The 16,106-nt window shown below is 42.2% G+C and overlaps 1 protein-coding gene across 1 annotated transcript in view; it reads left to right on the top strand.

Moving 5' to 3' along the window:
• Nucleotides 1–16,106, top strand: part of LOC308335948 (phospholipid-transporting ATPase ABCA1) — a gene marked incomplete at both ends in the record, with an annotated part of 174,589 nt that overhangs the window by 58,887 nt on the left and 99,596 nt on the right. The window contains 5 exon segments of the mRNA XM_080793173.1: nucleotides 7,621–7,835; nucleotides 10,066–10,141; nucleotides 13,816–14,018; nucleotides 14,968–15,016; nucleotides 15,380–15,499. Coding sequence (XP_080649299.1) covers nucleotides 7,621–7,835; nucleotides 10,066–10,141; nucleotides 13,816–14,018; nucleotides 14,968–15,016; nucleotides 15,380–15,499 — 663 coding nt within the window.

The following is a 16,106-nucleotide window of genomic DNA, read 5'->3' as shown; positions in this document are numbered from 1 at the left end:
TACTCTAAACTTCATACGTACAGATTATATAAATCTCTTCAGGCTATACTGAGTCATATTTGAACATTTCTAATATGCATGACTGATTTGTGCCGCTGTTGAAGAGCACAATGTTATTTTATTTAGTTAATTTAATGTAGTTCATTTAGTTTTAATATGTGGAGAAATATACAAATTTGTGTATTTCTCAGATTTTTGCATTCAAGGCTGTTGGTTTGGTACGTACGTAAGTACTGCACTTAATTAGAATCAGTTTAGCACATGTTAGTGGAAACTAGTCAGTGGTACAAGTAGGAACAAAGCTTAAGGTCTTTACACACCGGGTGACCGGGGACGAATTTTCGACACAAATAATTCGCCTTTTAATTTGTATAAAGTCAATGCAAGGTTCCACATCACCAACAAATTTCCACTGAGCAAAATTGCGGCTGCAAAGTTTTCGCTCTGCTGTTGAATTCTGCGGACATTCGCTGGCGAATGCTACACCTCTGACCAATGAAAATGCAGCCCAAACTGCATTTTGGTCTATAAACAGTGGCGTACCGTACAGTAGTTGTGAACGTACATGCCGTGATTGTAAACAGAGCAGCAGCTGGCCCAAAGCTCTGCGTCAATATGAGACTATGTGTAGCTCTTACGTTTCCGGGACGGGCGACACGCTGGTGGGGGTATTGTAGCGACGGAGCTGTACTGTTTTGTAGTTGTTGGTCCAGTTCTGGCCTACTTGCACTGGCTTCCGGTGAATGTCAGGGTCCAATTCAAGGTAATGGTGCTCACTTTTAGAGCTGTGCATGGTCAGGCACCGGCTTACTTGACTGACCTGGTGCCACGTTATGTGCCCAGAAGGGTCCTTAGGTCTGTTGGAACCACCCTCCACCATTCCAAACTTTGGAATGCTCTTCCCCAACCCTGAGATTTGCACTCTGTGGAGATTTTTAAGAACCGCCTTAAAACGTTCCTCTTTGAACAAGCATGTTATCAGTCTGCCAGGGTGGGCTTTGATGAGGTGGAAACCTTGCCCAAATTTGGATGACTGATGTCACAGGGGGATAAGTCTAAGATCCATATGGTGTTCCCATGTTAATCCCAAGGTCCAAAGGATTGGATTATTAGTTTTGGTTGCTGAATCTAGAGTTTTTGTAGCTTTTTTGTTGTTGAATGAATCGCTCATCTAGAGTTAGCTTTATTTGCTTAATGAATGATGACCTGGCTACAAGGCAATCACGTTCATGGCACCCTGCCACCCCTTTACCTTCAGGACACGATTCAGCCCTCCACCCCTTCCTGCACATACAGTAGATCAGCTAACACGGACATCTGACCCACCTCTTCCCTGGCCAATGCTCCAAGCATCCTAGAGTATTTTCCCTCGTAGCTCCCAGGCTGTGGAAATTGGAATGACTTCATATTTGAACTTTAAGTGTGCCTATTTGTATGCCATTTTAGAACCTCTCTCTTATCTCTCTCTCTAAAGTGAGTTGTTCAGACCTCACAAATGGAGATCAAGTCACATTCGTCTATTTAGAGATGTTGAGATGACATGCGAGAGAATCATTCTCTCTTACACTGTGTGAAATAGGTTAAAGATTTACTGTAGATAAATTCTTTAAATATAATTATTAGAGTATTAAATGCAATTCAGTCCGATAAATATTAGATGCAAATTATGTGATCCTCTCCTACTCCTCCTTCAGTCATCTTATTCAGTGTTCGATCCGGCCTCTGTTACAGTAATATGTTACTATGATGGAGAACCCTTTGCAGACCGGATGCACCGCTTATACAGTAAGACATTACATTATCTCTGAAACTACGGGAGGTAAATCACATTTCTAGTTATTTATTTTGTCTGATGAAATAGAAATTGCATATTTTTAGAAACCATTAGGCCCTATTCGGCATTAATATTCGGCATTAATGTACACACACATGTTGTTTATTAATGTCCACATAATGAGAAGTACAGGAATACCTTGTACAAAGGACATAAACACTGCATGCCAGTGCAGTTTGACAGGAGAGCAGCCAGTTACAACATGCATGGACGGCAAAGCATCGTTACATACAGTACAGCTGACATGTCGGACACAGGGCAGCAGACATAAATCATGGATAAAGGAAACAACACCTCCTCCAAATTGAGCGGCTTCCTATAATGGCTGAAACTGAGCAGTACCTCGCTAACTGCACACACACACACACACACACACGCACAGGAAGTCAGGGCCATGAAGTGCGATCAGGCGGTATAGTACATTTTGTAAGTTAAATAGTTTGATACTGCGCCGCGGGGCAATGAATGAGTCATGTTCTCTGATCTGTGAGCTGAATAATTACTGCATGAGGCTATGCACAGTTGCACACGTAACTCACTGACAAATGTACTCGCCCAAATCAAAAGTCACAAAAGCTTATCCAACCAATAACATTCTCTCTCACGAGCAATTTGTTTTACAACAACTGAAGTTTATTACACACTGATTACAATTTCTTACAGCAGCTCCTATGGCATTTCTGAAAGATTATGCTCCATGTTCTGACCTACTAACTAATGAAGCAAATCCTCTAGGCCATTGCGTTCAACACTTGTCAATCTACTGCTGCTTAATCACAAGCTTAATAATGTGTTCGTTATTATTCAGAAAATAATCTGAAAAGCAATGACTACCAATACATTTTGGTGACGTTTTCAGACATAATTGCCTCTACGGCTGATGTCAACATTTAAATAACACACTTAACAAGCAAACAGTATGTCTATTTAAATAAGTAACATGCATAGCAAAAGGACAAGTAACAAACATGCATCTACATAACTACCTTCTATCAAAATAGGAAATGAAATGGGCAAACAAGAAGTGATACAAAGAACAATGAGTGCTAAAGACTGAAGAGGTCAGTTTTCAGACTGCGCTGGAAAATGTAAGACTGCAGTCTGTACTGAGGTGTACGAAGCTTGGAGCGTTGGCCAGTGTGTCTAGGGAGGGGATAGTGTTGGCTGATGCATTGTGAGTATACAGGAAGGGGTGTAGCAGGGATCATGTGTTAAGTTAAACGGGTGCCATATACTTACTTGGTAGCCTTGTACTGTAGGTCATCACCAGCATTTTGCATTTGATGTGGGCAGCAACTGGAAGCCAGTTAAGGGAGTGACAGAAGGGTGAGGTGTCACATTTATGGAGATTGAAGACCAAGCATGCTGCCGCATTGTGGATGTAGGGCTCAGAGTGAGCATGCCCAGCATACCTTCCAACCATCCTTTGAGCGGCGTAACTGTGGCTGACTTTAAGGTGTAGATGGAATGCAGCCATGCCGGTTGTCGGTGGTCATGAATGGAATCTGAAAGATTGAGGTGTGTGTGTGTGTGTGTGTGTGGGGGGGGGGGTACAGGAGGTTGCATGGTCTGGTGGATACACCAGTTTCAGGACCGAATACTAATTGGTGATTACGGAGGAGAAACGGTAGACCGATTAGTTAAATGATAGTGGGAAGATGGGAGAAAGTGCATCAAGCTTCTCAAAATAGGCGATGAAAGTAGGTGATGAAAGCTTCAGCAGTGAGGAAGTGAGTGGCAGTTGTGGGGGCTTGAAGGTGGAAAAGAGCATTCCTGCATTGGGAGTCAGAGAACTGACTCGTTTAAAGAGGACCTGGTGGTGGATAATGAGAGTGGGGAAGGCAGAGATGAGTGAATGGAAATGGCACAGGTCATCTGATTGGCCAGTTCTGTGCCGCGTCCTTTCAGCATGCTCTGAGACGTTTAACTCGGCTCTGAGGGTTTCAGATAACCAAGGAGCTGGTGGACAGATGACGGATGAAATGGTGGAGTGAAAGGAAGAGGCTGCAGAGTCGAGAGGGAGGGAGGAGAGAATTGGATCTAAGACGAGAGGGAGAGAAATGAATTTATAACCTTCACACATGGTTCAAATCATGCTGTTTGAGATATTTTAATGAAAAGCACTACTACTGTAGGTATTAAATATGACGTGTGTACATATTTCAATGTGTACCCTTTTCAATTGGATCCTATCTATAATCAAAACAAGGGGCTTATGTCTTTTGACTCGGAGGAAATGCTGACGCGGGCGTCAAGGTAATTCTCAGTATCATTGATCTGAATTCATTGTCTCAAAGAGCAGTCATCACAGTTCCGCCCGATAATTCATCACACTGCCGGGGCGCACAATACCCATCTCTCTGCTCGGAGAACACTGCGTTAAAATCTATATCCATCCACTTGATATACATGGGAGCAGGGAGCTGAATTACAGAACGCAGAACCTCAACTTTATTGTTCGTTGTGGGACTACAGCATTACCCACCTATTCGAGCCATCAATTTCTGTCGTAATACACTGCAGCAACACGCTATAAATCAGAATACCTTTGTGGACAGTCAAAGCACATTTATTTCACTCCCAATTCACAGGCGATGTAGTGTATTTTTGTCCTCATAAAACCACAAACTAATGCTTTGAAGAAAAGTGTTGCTTCTCCTCAGGCGACCTCCCACCTTGTAGCATTCTGCCCATTCCCATGGGTTTAATTGAGCGAGTTGTTTTGATGAGTGCAGCTCGTCTGTGGCTTGCAGCGGGACATCTTGGTGTCGTGTTTATCCAGAAGGCTTCAAACATGCTCTGTGTAGCGTCAAGGATTTAAATGGAATAGACGGATTTAGCAGCTAAGAGGTTGACAGGGATTGACTGGGACGTGAGATTGGTGAGGATCACAGGACCAAAATGGTTGGCCAGTCTGAAATGGCTGAACATCCACTTTTTGGTCAATGAAGGAACCGTGCACTTTGCACGTTCTTTGTCCCTGCATGGCATAAGTGATGACGCTAAACTTATCAACTATTATTTATTATAAATGTTGTGCTGTGGCCAAGAAAACAACTTTGATGATGGCTGTATACCGTCTCTCTACGCGTCAATCACACTAAAATATAATTTAGATCATCACATATAAACGGACTGTGATTGAACGTTGTGGTAAATAATAATGTTTAAGTGTGTGTGTGTGTGTGTGTGTGTGTGTGTGTGTGTGTGTGTGTGTGTGTGTGTGTGTCAGTACATGAACATGCATGTACATGTGGTAAATACAAAACGATGTAGGGATGCGCAATAATTATCATCCCGATAATATCTGCTGACAAGCACCCAGCATGTCATAGGTATGATATACTGTATTTGCTTAGGTCAAAGCTGTGTACATGTACCATTACTCACATTTGTATTATCGGTATATGTACTGTACGTAGGTGAAGCAAAGAAGTTATCGGTTTAAAAAAAATCATGCATCCCTAGAACGATGCATTGCCAACTTACATCGTTCCCTACTTGCATCGTTCCCGTTGGGCACCATGCCGGTCTAGTAAATAATACTGATAATAGAATAAATAATTCTAATCTTTCTAATCCTCAGCTTCAGCTCCGCCTCCACCCTCTAAGCCCCTCCCTCACATACCTAGATGCATAGCAGAAAGGTGCGGAGAGGTTGAGTTTGAATGCATCCATCAGAGGTCAAACTACTGACCCTCTACCTTTTAAACACTTTATAATATTCAAATAAACCAAACGTTTTTGAACCATTGAAGAAAATGTCTGCTTTTGAACACCAACTCTCTCAATAATTACTTATGTGATCTACGATCTACTTCTTTCTACAGACATACAGAATTGAGCTGGCCCGGACTTCATCACAGATCTAATTAATTTCCTGATACTAGTTGGATGATATGAAAGGTGAATAACTAGCAATCCATGCTTTTATTGCCAATGCAGTTATCCGTCTTGAATCAAAAGATTGAGGCAAATTAAATTAGACTGGTTTCTCTTTGAAGCACGATTTCAAGAGGGAACATTCAAAAGTCTTTATCGTTACATCCAATTATACAAAATAATATTCTTGGGTTTTGGCTCCTTGACATTGAAGAAACTAGACGGATACGGACTTCAGAAAACTTTGGTCTGATCAAATTGCCACTGCACTGCAGTGCACACCATTGGGTCATTTGACACAGACACGGCAAGTTTGAGGCCATTCTGGGAATTATTATTCCTTATTCCTGGGACAGACTAAAAAAGACTAAAACTAAAAATAACAATTGCACAATATAAGGTGCTTTTGTTTTATGTGCTTTGTGCATTAATCCTACCTCAAAGTGGATGATGGATGGATGGATAGATGGATAGATACTGTAGATAGATTACAATGTAAATGTAATCTGATTTACTACGTACAAAACTTGTATCCTGTAGCATCCGGATTTACACAATTGTAGAAAGTTTCACATTACCAACCACAATATCCTATATTACAATTGGCTACTGGGAGTGCAGGCCGACCGCTATGCCCATAGAGATAGAAATATATTATTTATTTCTGTGTCATGCACCAAAGGTGCCTAGCCCACACGGACTTACACAGGACACTATATAAATAATTTCTTCATTGCATCATTGCATATAGATGTACAATGAAATAAAAACTCTGTTTTTCAAACTTCAAACATACAGAACATATTTTTCCTCAAGCCTTGCATATGACATCTGCTAAAAAGAAAATACCTTTCCTAAAACATAATTCAAGTCTTTCATGATCATCCAACCAGAAAGAAAGGTTAATGCTCATGTGCATATAATATGCATATGGGACCGACCAACTTCAAACTCGGCTCGCACATCGGCAAGAAGAAGTGTGGTGCCCGCTGCCGCGTCGTTCGAATATGCGGTTGTCCAGAACCGCCAATCTGACCGATATAACCGATAGTTGTGATGGCCGCATTCTGGCCCGAACTTCTGGATATCGAAGCTTCCCATACTTTACTGGAATAACACTGGGGGTGCATACTTAGTTTAGACTAGTCATTGGTTAGACATAAGGTTGGTGATGGGTGCGTTAAAACGACCGGATTAAGGTTGGTGAGGGGTGCGTTAAAACGACCGGATTAAGGTTGGTGAGGGGTGCGTTAAAACAACCAGATTAAGGTTGGTGAGGGTTAAGGTTAGGTTTAGGTGTGCTGCCCCGTGGGAGGTTTGCACGTATTGCGTGTGTGAGTGTGGGCGCCTTGAGTGACTTTCGATTTCGTATATTTTTGTCCAAGATTCACAAGCGCACAAAAACTGTCTGTGGAGTTTTTTGAGGACAGTCATCAGTGAAAAAGACAGCAGTTAGATGATAAGTGACTGCCACGCAGAGACAGACTGCTATTGGCTTGTTTTGAACCATTTTGATTCATGTCATCTTTTCTTGTCAAGCCGTTGCCAAAACAAACAAGGGCCCTGATAGTTGTTGTATGCAGCAACAGTGCTCTTTTATATACTTTTCATTACATGCCTTCACAATTCTTTGTATTTCTTATCCCAGTCTATCCTGTCCTTTGATTTGCTATCTCAGACACACACTCTCATTCAGGTATTCAGACACACACTCTCATTCAGGTATTCAGACACACACTCTCATTCAGGTATACGCACCCATCCATCCATCCACCCACCCACCCACCCAGACAAAGAGAAGGAACTTTTCAGTGCCTCTTGAACTGTGCCTAAATGAAGTGAAACCAATATTTTGTTTATTTCAGTCTCTCTCTCTTTCTCTCTCTCTCTCTCTCCCTCCCCAGGCCGAACAATCATCCTGTCCACGCATCACATGGACGAGGCGGACATCTTAGGCGACCGAATCGCCATCATCTCACATGGCAGGATGCGTTGCTGCGGCTCCTCCCTCTTCCTCAAGAAGTGTTTCGGCAGCGGTTACTACCTCACACTGGTCAGAGGCGGTGGTGAGAAGATGACCACGCAGCGTAGAGACGTCACGCACAGCCAGTCCAAAGAGGTGTGTGTGTGTGTGTGTGTTATGTAATGTCTGGAGGCAGCAGTCTAACAGAACAGGCTCTCTGTCCACCTCAAGCACAGGCATCGTCCAATGCGGCACACTGCAGAGGTTCCCCAACTTTTCTGTGGAGTTAGTTCAGTCAGATATACTCGAGGGGGTTTCATGCTGTGCTCAAGGGCGCATACATATACTCAAGGGGTTAATATGCTGCATTACTATGTGGGTGTATTCAGTGTGTGCAAGACTTGCGTGTCGTTCGCTGATGTGGCAGTTTGCTGACCAATTGGGCGGGGTATTTAAGCTCAACTAGACTGCATGCTTCTTCCTGCCTTCCTTCTGCGTATGGTTCCTGGTTATGTGATGTTTGCCCCAGCAACCGGTGGGCTCTGTTATTTCTGTTCCCCATGGGGGGGTTGTTGTTGTTGTATATCTATCTCCCTGCTCTTAATGTTTAATGATGGTGTCTAATTGTGCCGAGCAGGGAGAAAAATGTAGCAGAGCCGAACGCCCAGATAAAATAATATACACAGTTGTATTCTCATTCTACAATAAATATTGGTTAAATCTATTTGTTATCTGACTGAAATAAAAATAAAGGGGAAAAAAAAGAAAATGGAAATAACTCAGCTAGAATCGTGTAGATATATTTTTATTTTTGGGCAATTTGTCCAAAATGCAGATGCCAGGAGAAAGTGGATAATCTGGCACAGTAATCTTTCAATTCAAATGTCTTAATTCAGGATGATTTCTTGATAATGAACGTTGACCCAAAAGTAAGTATTTCTTGCTAACACGTTCACCTCGGAAAACAAGGAAGTGTATAAATAATACATTTTCGGTTACTGCATCGTCTATTTCTCGCCAAAGGTTTTAAAAAACATTATTGAGAGCAATGGTTAGTTACATTGTGTGTTTGTTTACATGGCTGCCATGTTGGATACAGCATAAAGTTCAAGCTGCGCAGCCAGGTGCTCTGAGGCTCTGAGGTCATTATACAGAAATAACACCGCTGAATTCAGCGATTGACAAATCAGAATCAAGCGTTCAACTAAGCTGTGTAATACGTGTGTGTGCGCACGTGTCTGTGTCTGTGTATTGAATGCATTTTCTTCTCTTTCTTACTTTTTTCCTCGTTCTCCTTTCCAAATGGGGCCCCTAGCGAAATGGGTGCCGTGAGCACAGTACGTATGCCCCCACATTGAAGACCTGCAGAGGTGTACATGACATTGGGATTAACATGGATTTTTTGATCAAAGCTCCGTTGCATTGTGAGATCATTATCCTGTTGTTGTTGCCACCACTTGCCAGTAGGCCCTGCCTTACATAATATTCCTATTCGAAGAGATCCTTGAGATTGCGTGCGCCAGAAGGAAGGACTTATAAACAGCCAGCCCTTCTGACACAGCGGTAACCTTTCGCTAGTCCATTATCGAACATGGCTCCCTCTGACTTTGCAGAGTGCTCTTTCCCGATCCCCTCCCCCTCTAATGATCTGTGTTTAGTCTCCCCCAGCATGAGAATTGGCAGACACGTACGTGCTGGATGATACTAATTGTCGCCGGGGAAAGGGGTGATTCTTGATCTAGCTTGCCAATGGTGCCTCACGCACTTAGTTTTAATCAATAGGAGCAAATGAACAAGATGCACCGATGCCAGCAGGGGCTAGAGCAATTACCATTAGTCTGCAGGCTCTTAGCGGTGAGCGGAGACATTTGTTTGAAACTAAATAAATAAACAAACAAACAATCGTGTTTTCATGGGAGGTAGAAAACTCTCCCTTAACCAAATGAGGACTTGGTAATTCTGTGTGTCCAGTCAGAAGACTTTGACCTCAATGATGCTACAAAGAATTAAAAGCTAAAGCTACTGAATGGAAAGTTTTGCAAAGTTTTGAAAATAATGCAATCATGAAATGGAACTTGATGAAAGTTTCACTCGGCTGTTTCTAAGTATTATACTGCAAATCGAAATGCTTCTAGACTCCAGACTACTATGTGTGTGTGGAATATACTTGACCTTAAGAGGTTGTCTCAAGATTTTATCTTGGCACAGCTTCAGTAAATCATGAACGTAGCATCTGGTGGTGCGAGCTGACTACGTAAAATTGGTGCAATTAAATTGTAAATACTATGGCCGGGGGTTATACTGACATTTATTCAAGAGCAAACTTGTCAAGGATGTGCTTAATGTACACATGTAATGTGTGATGTAATGTGGTTCTGATTAATAGGAAGAACATCCGTTGAAGAGAGGCAGTCTGGATGAGGGCTTTAACAGCCAGAACTGGAGCAACCCTGACCCCTCAGGTACAACATTGCAGTTAATGTTTGGTAAATGGTGCATTTATATACTGTAGCGCCTTTATCCAAGGCGCTTTACATCGATTGTGCATTACATTCACCCATTCACACACACATTCATACACCGATTGCGGTGGAAGCCATGCAAGGTACCAACCAGCACATCGGGAGCAATTTGGGGTTCAGTGTCTTGCCCAAGGACACTTCGACATGTAGACAGGAGGAGCCGGGATTCGAACCGCCGACCCATGGATCATTGGACGACCTGCTCTACTTATTGAGCCACAGTCGCCCTGTATAACCTAAGCCTAGTAGTGTGATTTCAACTAAACTGTTGATTTCTGTATAGGAACTTGTAACACTGCTAGTCCTTAAAACAATCCAATCCATACATTTTAGTGGAGAGCTGAATGCAACCTGTCTGAATTACAGTACAATTCGATAATAATAATAATACAACATTATTTGTATAGCACCTTTCATGACATGAAATGCAGCTCAAAGTGCTTTACAGAGCAATGGAGAAAGAAAGAAAAGAAAAGCAAGTCATAAAACATAAGAAAATAATAGCAGTAATGCAATACAGTGAGGACATGAATAACAAAAAAAATTAAAAGATCAATTAAAAGCAAGAGTGTAGAAGTGGGTCTTGAGCTGTGCTTTAAAAATGTCTACAGAGGCTGCCAGTATCTAGTGTTGCACCGTTATGTATAGTACAGTATATCTGTAAGCTCTATCCAAGTAACAAGAGTCGTTTCTAGCAATCTAGCTGTGTCAATGTCAAGAAATCACAGCCCTTAAATAGTAATGTAACTGTTTAGCGATGTAACCAGGGCCTGGAACCAATGCATTGGGAGCAATTAGGGTTATTCAATGTAAACCGAATTGCAGTAACTTGAAATGTCTCAGGGGGCACGTTCGCACAGTTTGTAGTGCTGTCGCCTCACAGCTGGGGGCGCTGGGGCCGTGTTTTCTCCTCCGCGTCAACAGTGCCCATACCCAAGGTGGCCTTTCTGTGTGGAGTCTGTGTGCATGTTGCCCCCGTGTCCCCTAGGGTAGGTACCCCCACAAAAACACATGCAGCAATCCTGGTCTCTAAACTACCTCCCCCGGGGCGCCTGATGGAGTTGAAAGGAACCTCTGGAAGTGTAGCGCCCAGGATTACATTAGATAATTGACACTGGGTGAAAAAATGGGCTGCAAAATCATGGGAAAATAAATAAATAAAATTTTATGTCTATGTCTGGTAAATAATTTTACCAGGGTAACAAGAAGGTTTAAACAGTCCCTTTCCTGATTATGACCAGATTTGTATTTATTAGTTTATATTTTATTCAGGGTGAAACTGCATAATGTAGCTGCCAGCTGAATTTTCTGGTTGGCCTCCTTTGATCAAGCATTTGAAGGCCATGTTCTTGACATTTATGTCTAATCTTTGCATTCATATGTCATCCAGTGACTCATCAATTAGACTTTGATTTGAGCACAATGATAGATCAAATCCCTAGCTTGAAGTTATAAATGAAATGCACTCACCCGATCAGAAGAAAGTGTTTGGCATTCTATCCAATTCATCATGATGCTTGGGAATCATCACCATGTTGGTGTATTCAATCATGTTTGTGTTACGATCATTTCCAAGTGGCTTAAAATAAACCCTGACAAATATGCTTTAAAACATTATACTTGCCCTCTATAACTAACATTTTAAAAATAAAAACACCTTAAATATGTCCATGTGCTAGTGTCCAGCCCTATGGAATGCACGTGCTAATATAAAGTATTTAAACGATTGCTTTGGTACTCTTATTAACCATAGGAAGTATTAAGTTGTTTTTTATTTGCATTCCATACATGGACATATCAACTTGCGACGGAAGCAGTTCCTATTGAGTGAAAGATTATCTATTTATGAAAGGAATAAAATATTTAAGGTGTTTATATTTTTTTATTTTAGTTATAGAGAGAGTGTGTGTCTGAAGTATGATGTTTTTAAGGCATATTTGTCTTATTAGCCAGGGTTCCTTTAAAGAACAGAAAATATCATACTGTAAATGTAATTATAACTCTACCAGTCAGTTCTACATCATTGGCACACAGAAGCAGAGACATTATTTTTTTATACAGGCTAAGGTTTGTGTATAAATGATTAACTTAACTTAATAAAATGCCAGGACCACGCTTGGTTAACCTGCAGTGAATATCTTTGCGCATTTTGGGATCAATAACGGAGGCAGCATCCGTTGCAACGCTCTTCTGAATGATTGATTGTAGCCAAGGCTCAGCCACAGATTGGGTAATGCAGGTGAATGCTGTCCACTTATCTCTTTCACTGTGCTCAAAGGTCACGGCATCATTTTGTGCTCATTACAAAGTTGCACAACAGCGTTTGCATAGGCCGAGCCACCTAGAACAGGGTTTGTCTATATGTAGGGTTGTCCCGATCCGATTACAGTACGTGATCAGAAATTGTGGGCCGATCATGTCATTTTTAAATGATCGGAATCAGATCGGGAGCAAAAAATGTGATCGGGACATCCCTGGTATCAATATTATATCCATATCATGAACACCACATTGTGATTGATTGATTGATTTATTTGGGAACACATTCCAACCAGTTCCTTTCCCCTCCATGAGCCAGGAGCCCCGGCTGGCCAAGGGGAGGTAGTTTAGAGACCAGGATTACTGCATGTTTTTTGTGTGGGTACCTGTCCTATACCCTAGGGGACATGGGGAGAACATGTGAGGGTACCTACCCTAGGGGACACGGGGAGAACATGTGAGGGTACCTACCCTAGGGGACACAGGGAGAACATGTGAGGGTACTGTACCTACCCTAGGGGACACTAGGAGAACATGTGAGGGTACCTACCCTAGGGGACACAGGGAGAACATGTGAGGGTACTGTACCTACCCTAGGGGACACTGGGAGAACATGTGAGGGTACCTACCCTAGGGGACACGGGGAGAACATGCGAACTCCACACAACCCCACCCAGGGTATGAGCACTGATGACGCGGAGGAGAGAACACGCCCCCAGCGCCCACGGAATCAAACCCAGGACCTTCTAGCTGTGAGGCTACAGTGCTACCGACTGCAACACCGTGCCCCCCCACCACATTGTGACTTGTGCTAGCCTTGCGTAGCAATACTTTTTTTTCCGCAATGTCCCGCCCCATATTTGAATACTGGGCCCTGGTTGATTATAGCCTGGTTCCAGACGAATCTGGTTGGCTGTCACCATTTCGGCCCTTAAGTCCTCCCTCAAATGAGAAGGGCCAGACTTAATCTGCCTGCATTGCAAAGGCAGATGAAGGCTGCCGACATGAGGCAAGATTTGTGCAGCTTCATTCACACACTGTAACTTACAGTGAGTACGGATAGTTCAAGATGAGGTTAATAACAACAACAAAATAATAGCTTGAACTTATATAGCGCCTTATATGAACCCAATGAACCCATCAAAACAAGCAATGGACAACCAATAAACAAAAAAACAACTATATTCCCTAAGCCTGAGAAAATAGCTGTTTTTTTCGAGGCAGATTGGATAGGGAGGGTACGTTGTTACTATATCTTTCTTGTTTGTTCTGCAAATTCACAAAACGTTCTGCAGTTGGCTCTCTCTTTTCAGAGTTTGTGTGACTAATTGTGTGGGGGAAACTGTGTTTCTCAGATGTGAGCGCAGTGAGTAAGCTGGTGCGGCGTCACCAGCCCGAGGCAGTGTTCCTGGAGAGCATCGGCCAGGAGATCACCTACATCCTGCCGTACGGCGGGGCAAAGGATGGCACCTTCGCCCTGCTCTTCAAAGAGCTGGACGAGGAGATGGCCGCTCTGGGCCTCACCAGCTATGGCATCTCAGACACTACTCTGGAAGAGGTGAGCTCCAGAAGCCCACATATAGCTACAGTACCCACAGTGTTATGGTAATTTAACTCTACTAGCCCTTACCCGTTGTGAGATATTGCCCCCCCATAAATAAATATCTTTAATTGCCGTTCATTAAGAAAAATACTTCGGTGAGTTTTCACATTTTTAATTCACTAATAAATTCATTATTATTTAAAAAAATTAATGAAAAAGGGCTCCGTTAAGACCTCCATATTATTATGGTCAATGCCTGTGTGGAAAGTGGGAGCGATTGGTGCAGGCGGTGAGGAGATACGGCAGTGTTTCTGACACATTCAGACATTGACTGAATTATAGTATGATATGATGATGTACCCGTCCGAGTTAAATTAACCACTTAAACCCTCTTGACTTAGTGAGACATGCAGTTTTGGTTTTATTGATGCCGGCACGCTCTCTGTGTCTCATCAGCTATTGCTATACATGTAGCAACTGGCAACATAACTATTTAAAAAAGAATGAATCAGAATTTGACGGTTTTCAGAAACCTTAGTTCAGGCCCTAGAAGGCGTCCCCAGATTTGGCCTCAGGCATCAATGGATGAAAACGGTATCATCACATGGCCCACACAGACCTCACTGATTTCCCCTCTCCAGTATTGGCTGTTTTCAGTTGCTTTTCTACATGACAATTTATTAGGCCTATGTTTTGCATTGGTAGAATGATAGAAACATTAACATAATTATACTACTGAGTCACTGTTAACTCTTATTACACTGAGACACTTCTGGCCCGCATGCTACATGGGAATTATTTTTAAATAACCTTTGTAGTCAGATACTACTCTCCATGATTTTATAAAATGGGGCAGATGGGTTGTTTGTGTGTAGGCAGGCGTTTAGTCACTGCTTGTCTTGGTAATCACACACAGAATAACGTGCCTAGGTGATCAAAGATGACAAGTACTTTGTTTTTACAGATTTTTCTGAAAGTGGCAGAGGACACCGGAGTTGATGTGGAAGTGCCAAGTAAGTTGAAATAATGCAGTGCATGCACACATGCATACATCCATCATATCTGCCCACACATACAGTAATGACTTCACCTGATTGATTTTTTTTTTTTTATTGTTTTCCTCAAACTGCCCTCATTTGATGGATGCTTGTGCATTCCAAACGCCGTTTTGTTTAGATCCATTGCCAAAATGGCCTCACGTTTCAATCGTCAACTCAAAACCAGACTTCATTAGATTCCCACCTGGAATAGCTGGGGTTCTGCTTTTACAGGGAAATAATGTGGTACTTTGTAAGGGCAGGTTGCTGTGCTTATTGTTATTTATAACCCTAAATTGGGTCAGGCCAAAACAACAAATCTTACGTGTATTCCCACAGCGAAGAATGAGCCGTTGGTGAGAGACTGGAAAAGGAGCTCCCGCGAATTTAAACGGAACAGCATCGCCGACATCCGGACAGATTCGGAACAAGTCCCTGCCAAGTCTTCTCCAAATGGAGGTGTGTATTGTGTCACCTGGGTTGTTGTTGAACGAAACTCCCAAATCTTTTTTTCTTCTTGAAAACATGCTTTGAACGAAGTGCATTAGTTCAATGCTTTGTTTGTCCTTGCTTTCTATCTACTGTAGCACCTGCAGAGTTAAAGGGGAAGTTTTCAAGCAAAGTGGAAGGTAAGACATTTTTGAAATCTTTTTGAAGGTTGGTCTTTTGTCACACGGCTTTTCATCACACACACAATAATATTTTCCACAGTTAATCATTTGTAGCTCAGCTTAAATGCTAAACGCTAAACTAATATTTAGAATTACTGTTCCTCGAAGCAAGGTTTCATTTCTGCAGCCTTCTGCATCTTCAGAACTGTCTTCAAATCTTTTCATTTGGTTTTTTTGTGTAAAACCACTTGGGGCAAACATTCACTTTCACACAGTGTGTGTATGCTTTTCAATCAGAATAATGCTTTGTAGCTTTTGGGGGACATCTGGAACACAATACTGTAACACTTTTGAGGTGGTGAGCCATAAAACCACTTTCTTTTATTTCTTTTTGCTTTTTACAAAGCTCTTATTTGCACAGAGATTTAGAGTATCACACAGGTTATAAATCTTTT

The sequence above is a fragment of the Protomyctophum bolini genome (genome assembly GCF_963924005.1).
Source record: "Protomyctophum bolini genome assembly, chromosome: 20".
Classification (NCBI taxonomy): domain Eukaryota; kingdom Metazoa; phylum Chordata; class Actinopteri; order Myctophiformes; family Myctophidae; genus Protomyctophum; species Protomyctophum bolini.
This window is presented reverse-complemented; position numbering and strand designations above follow the sequence as displayed.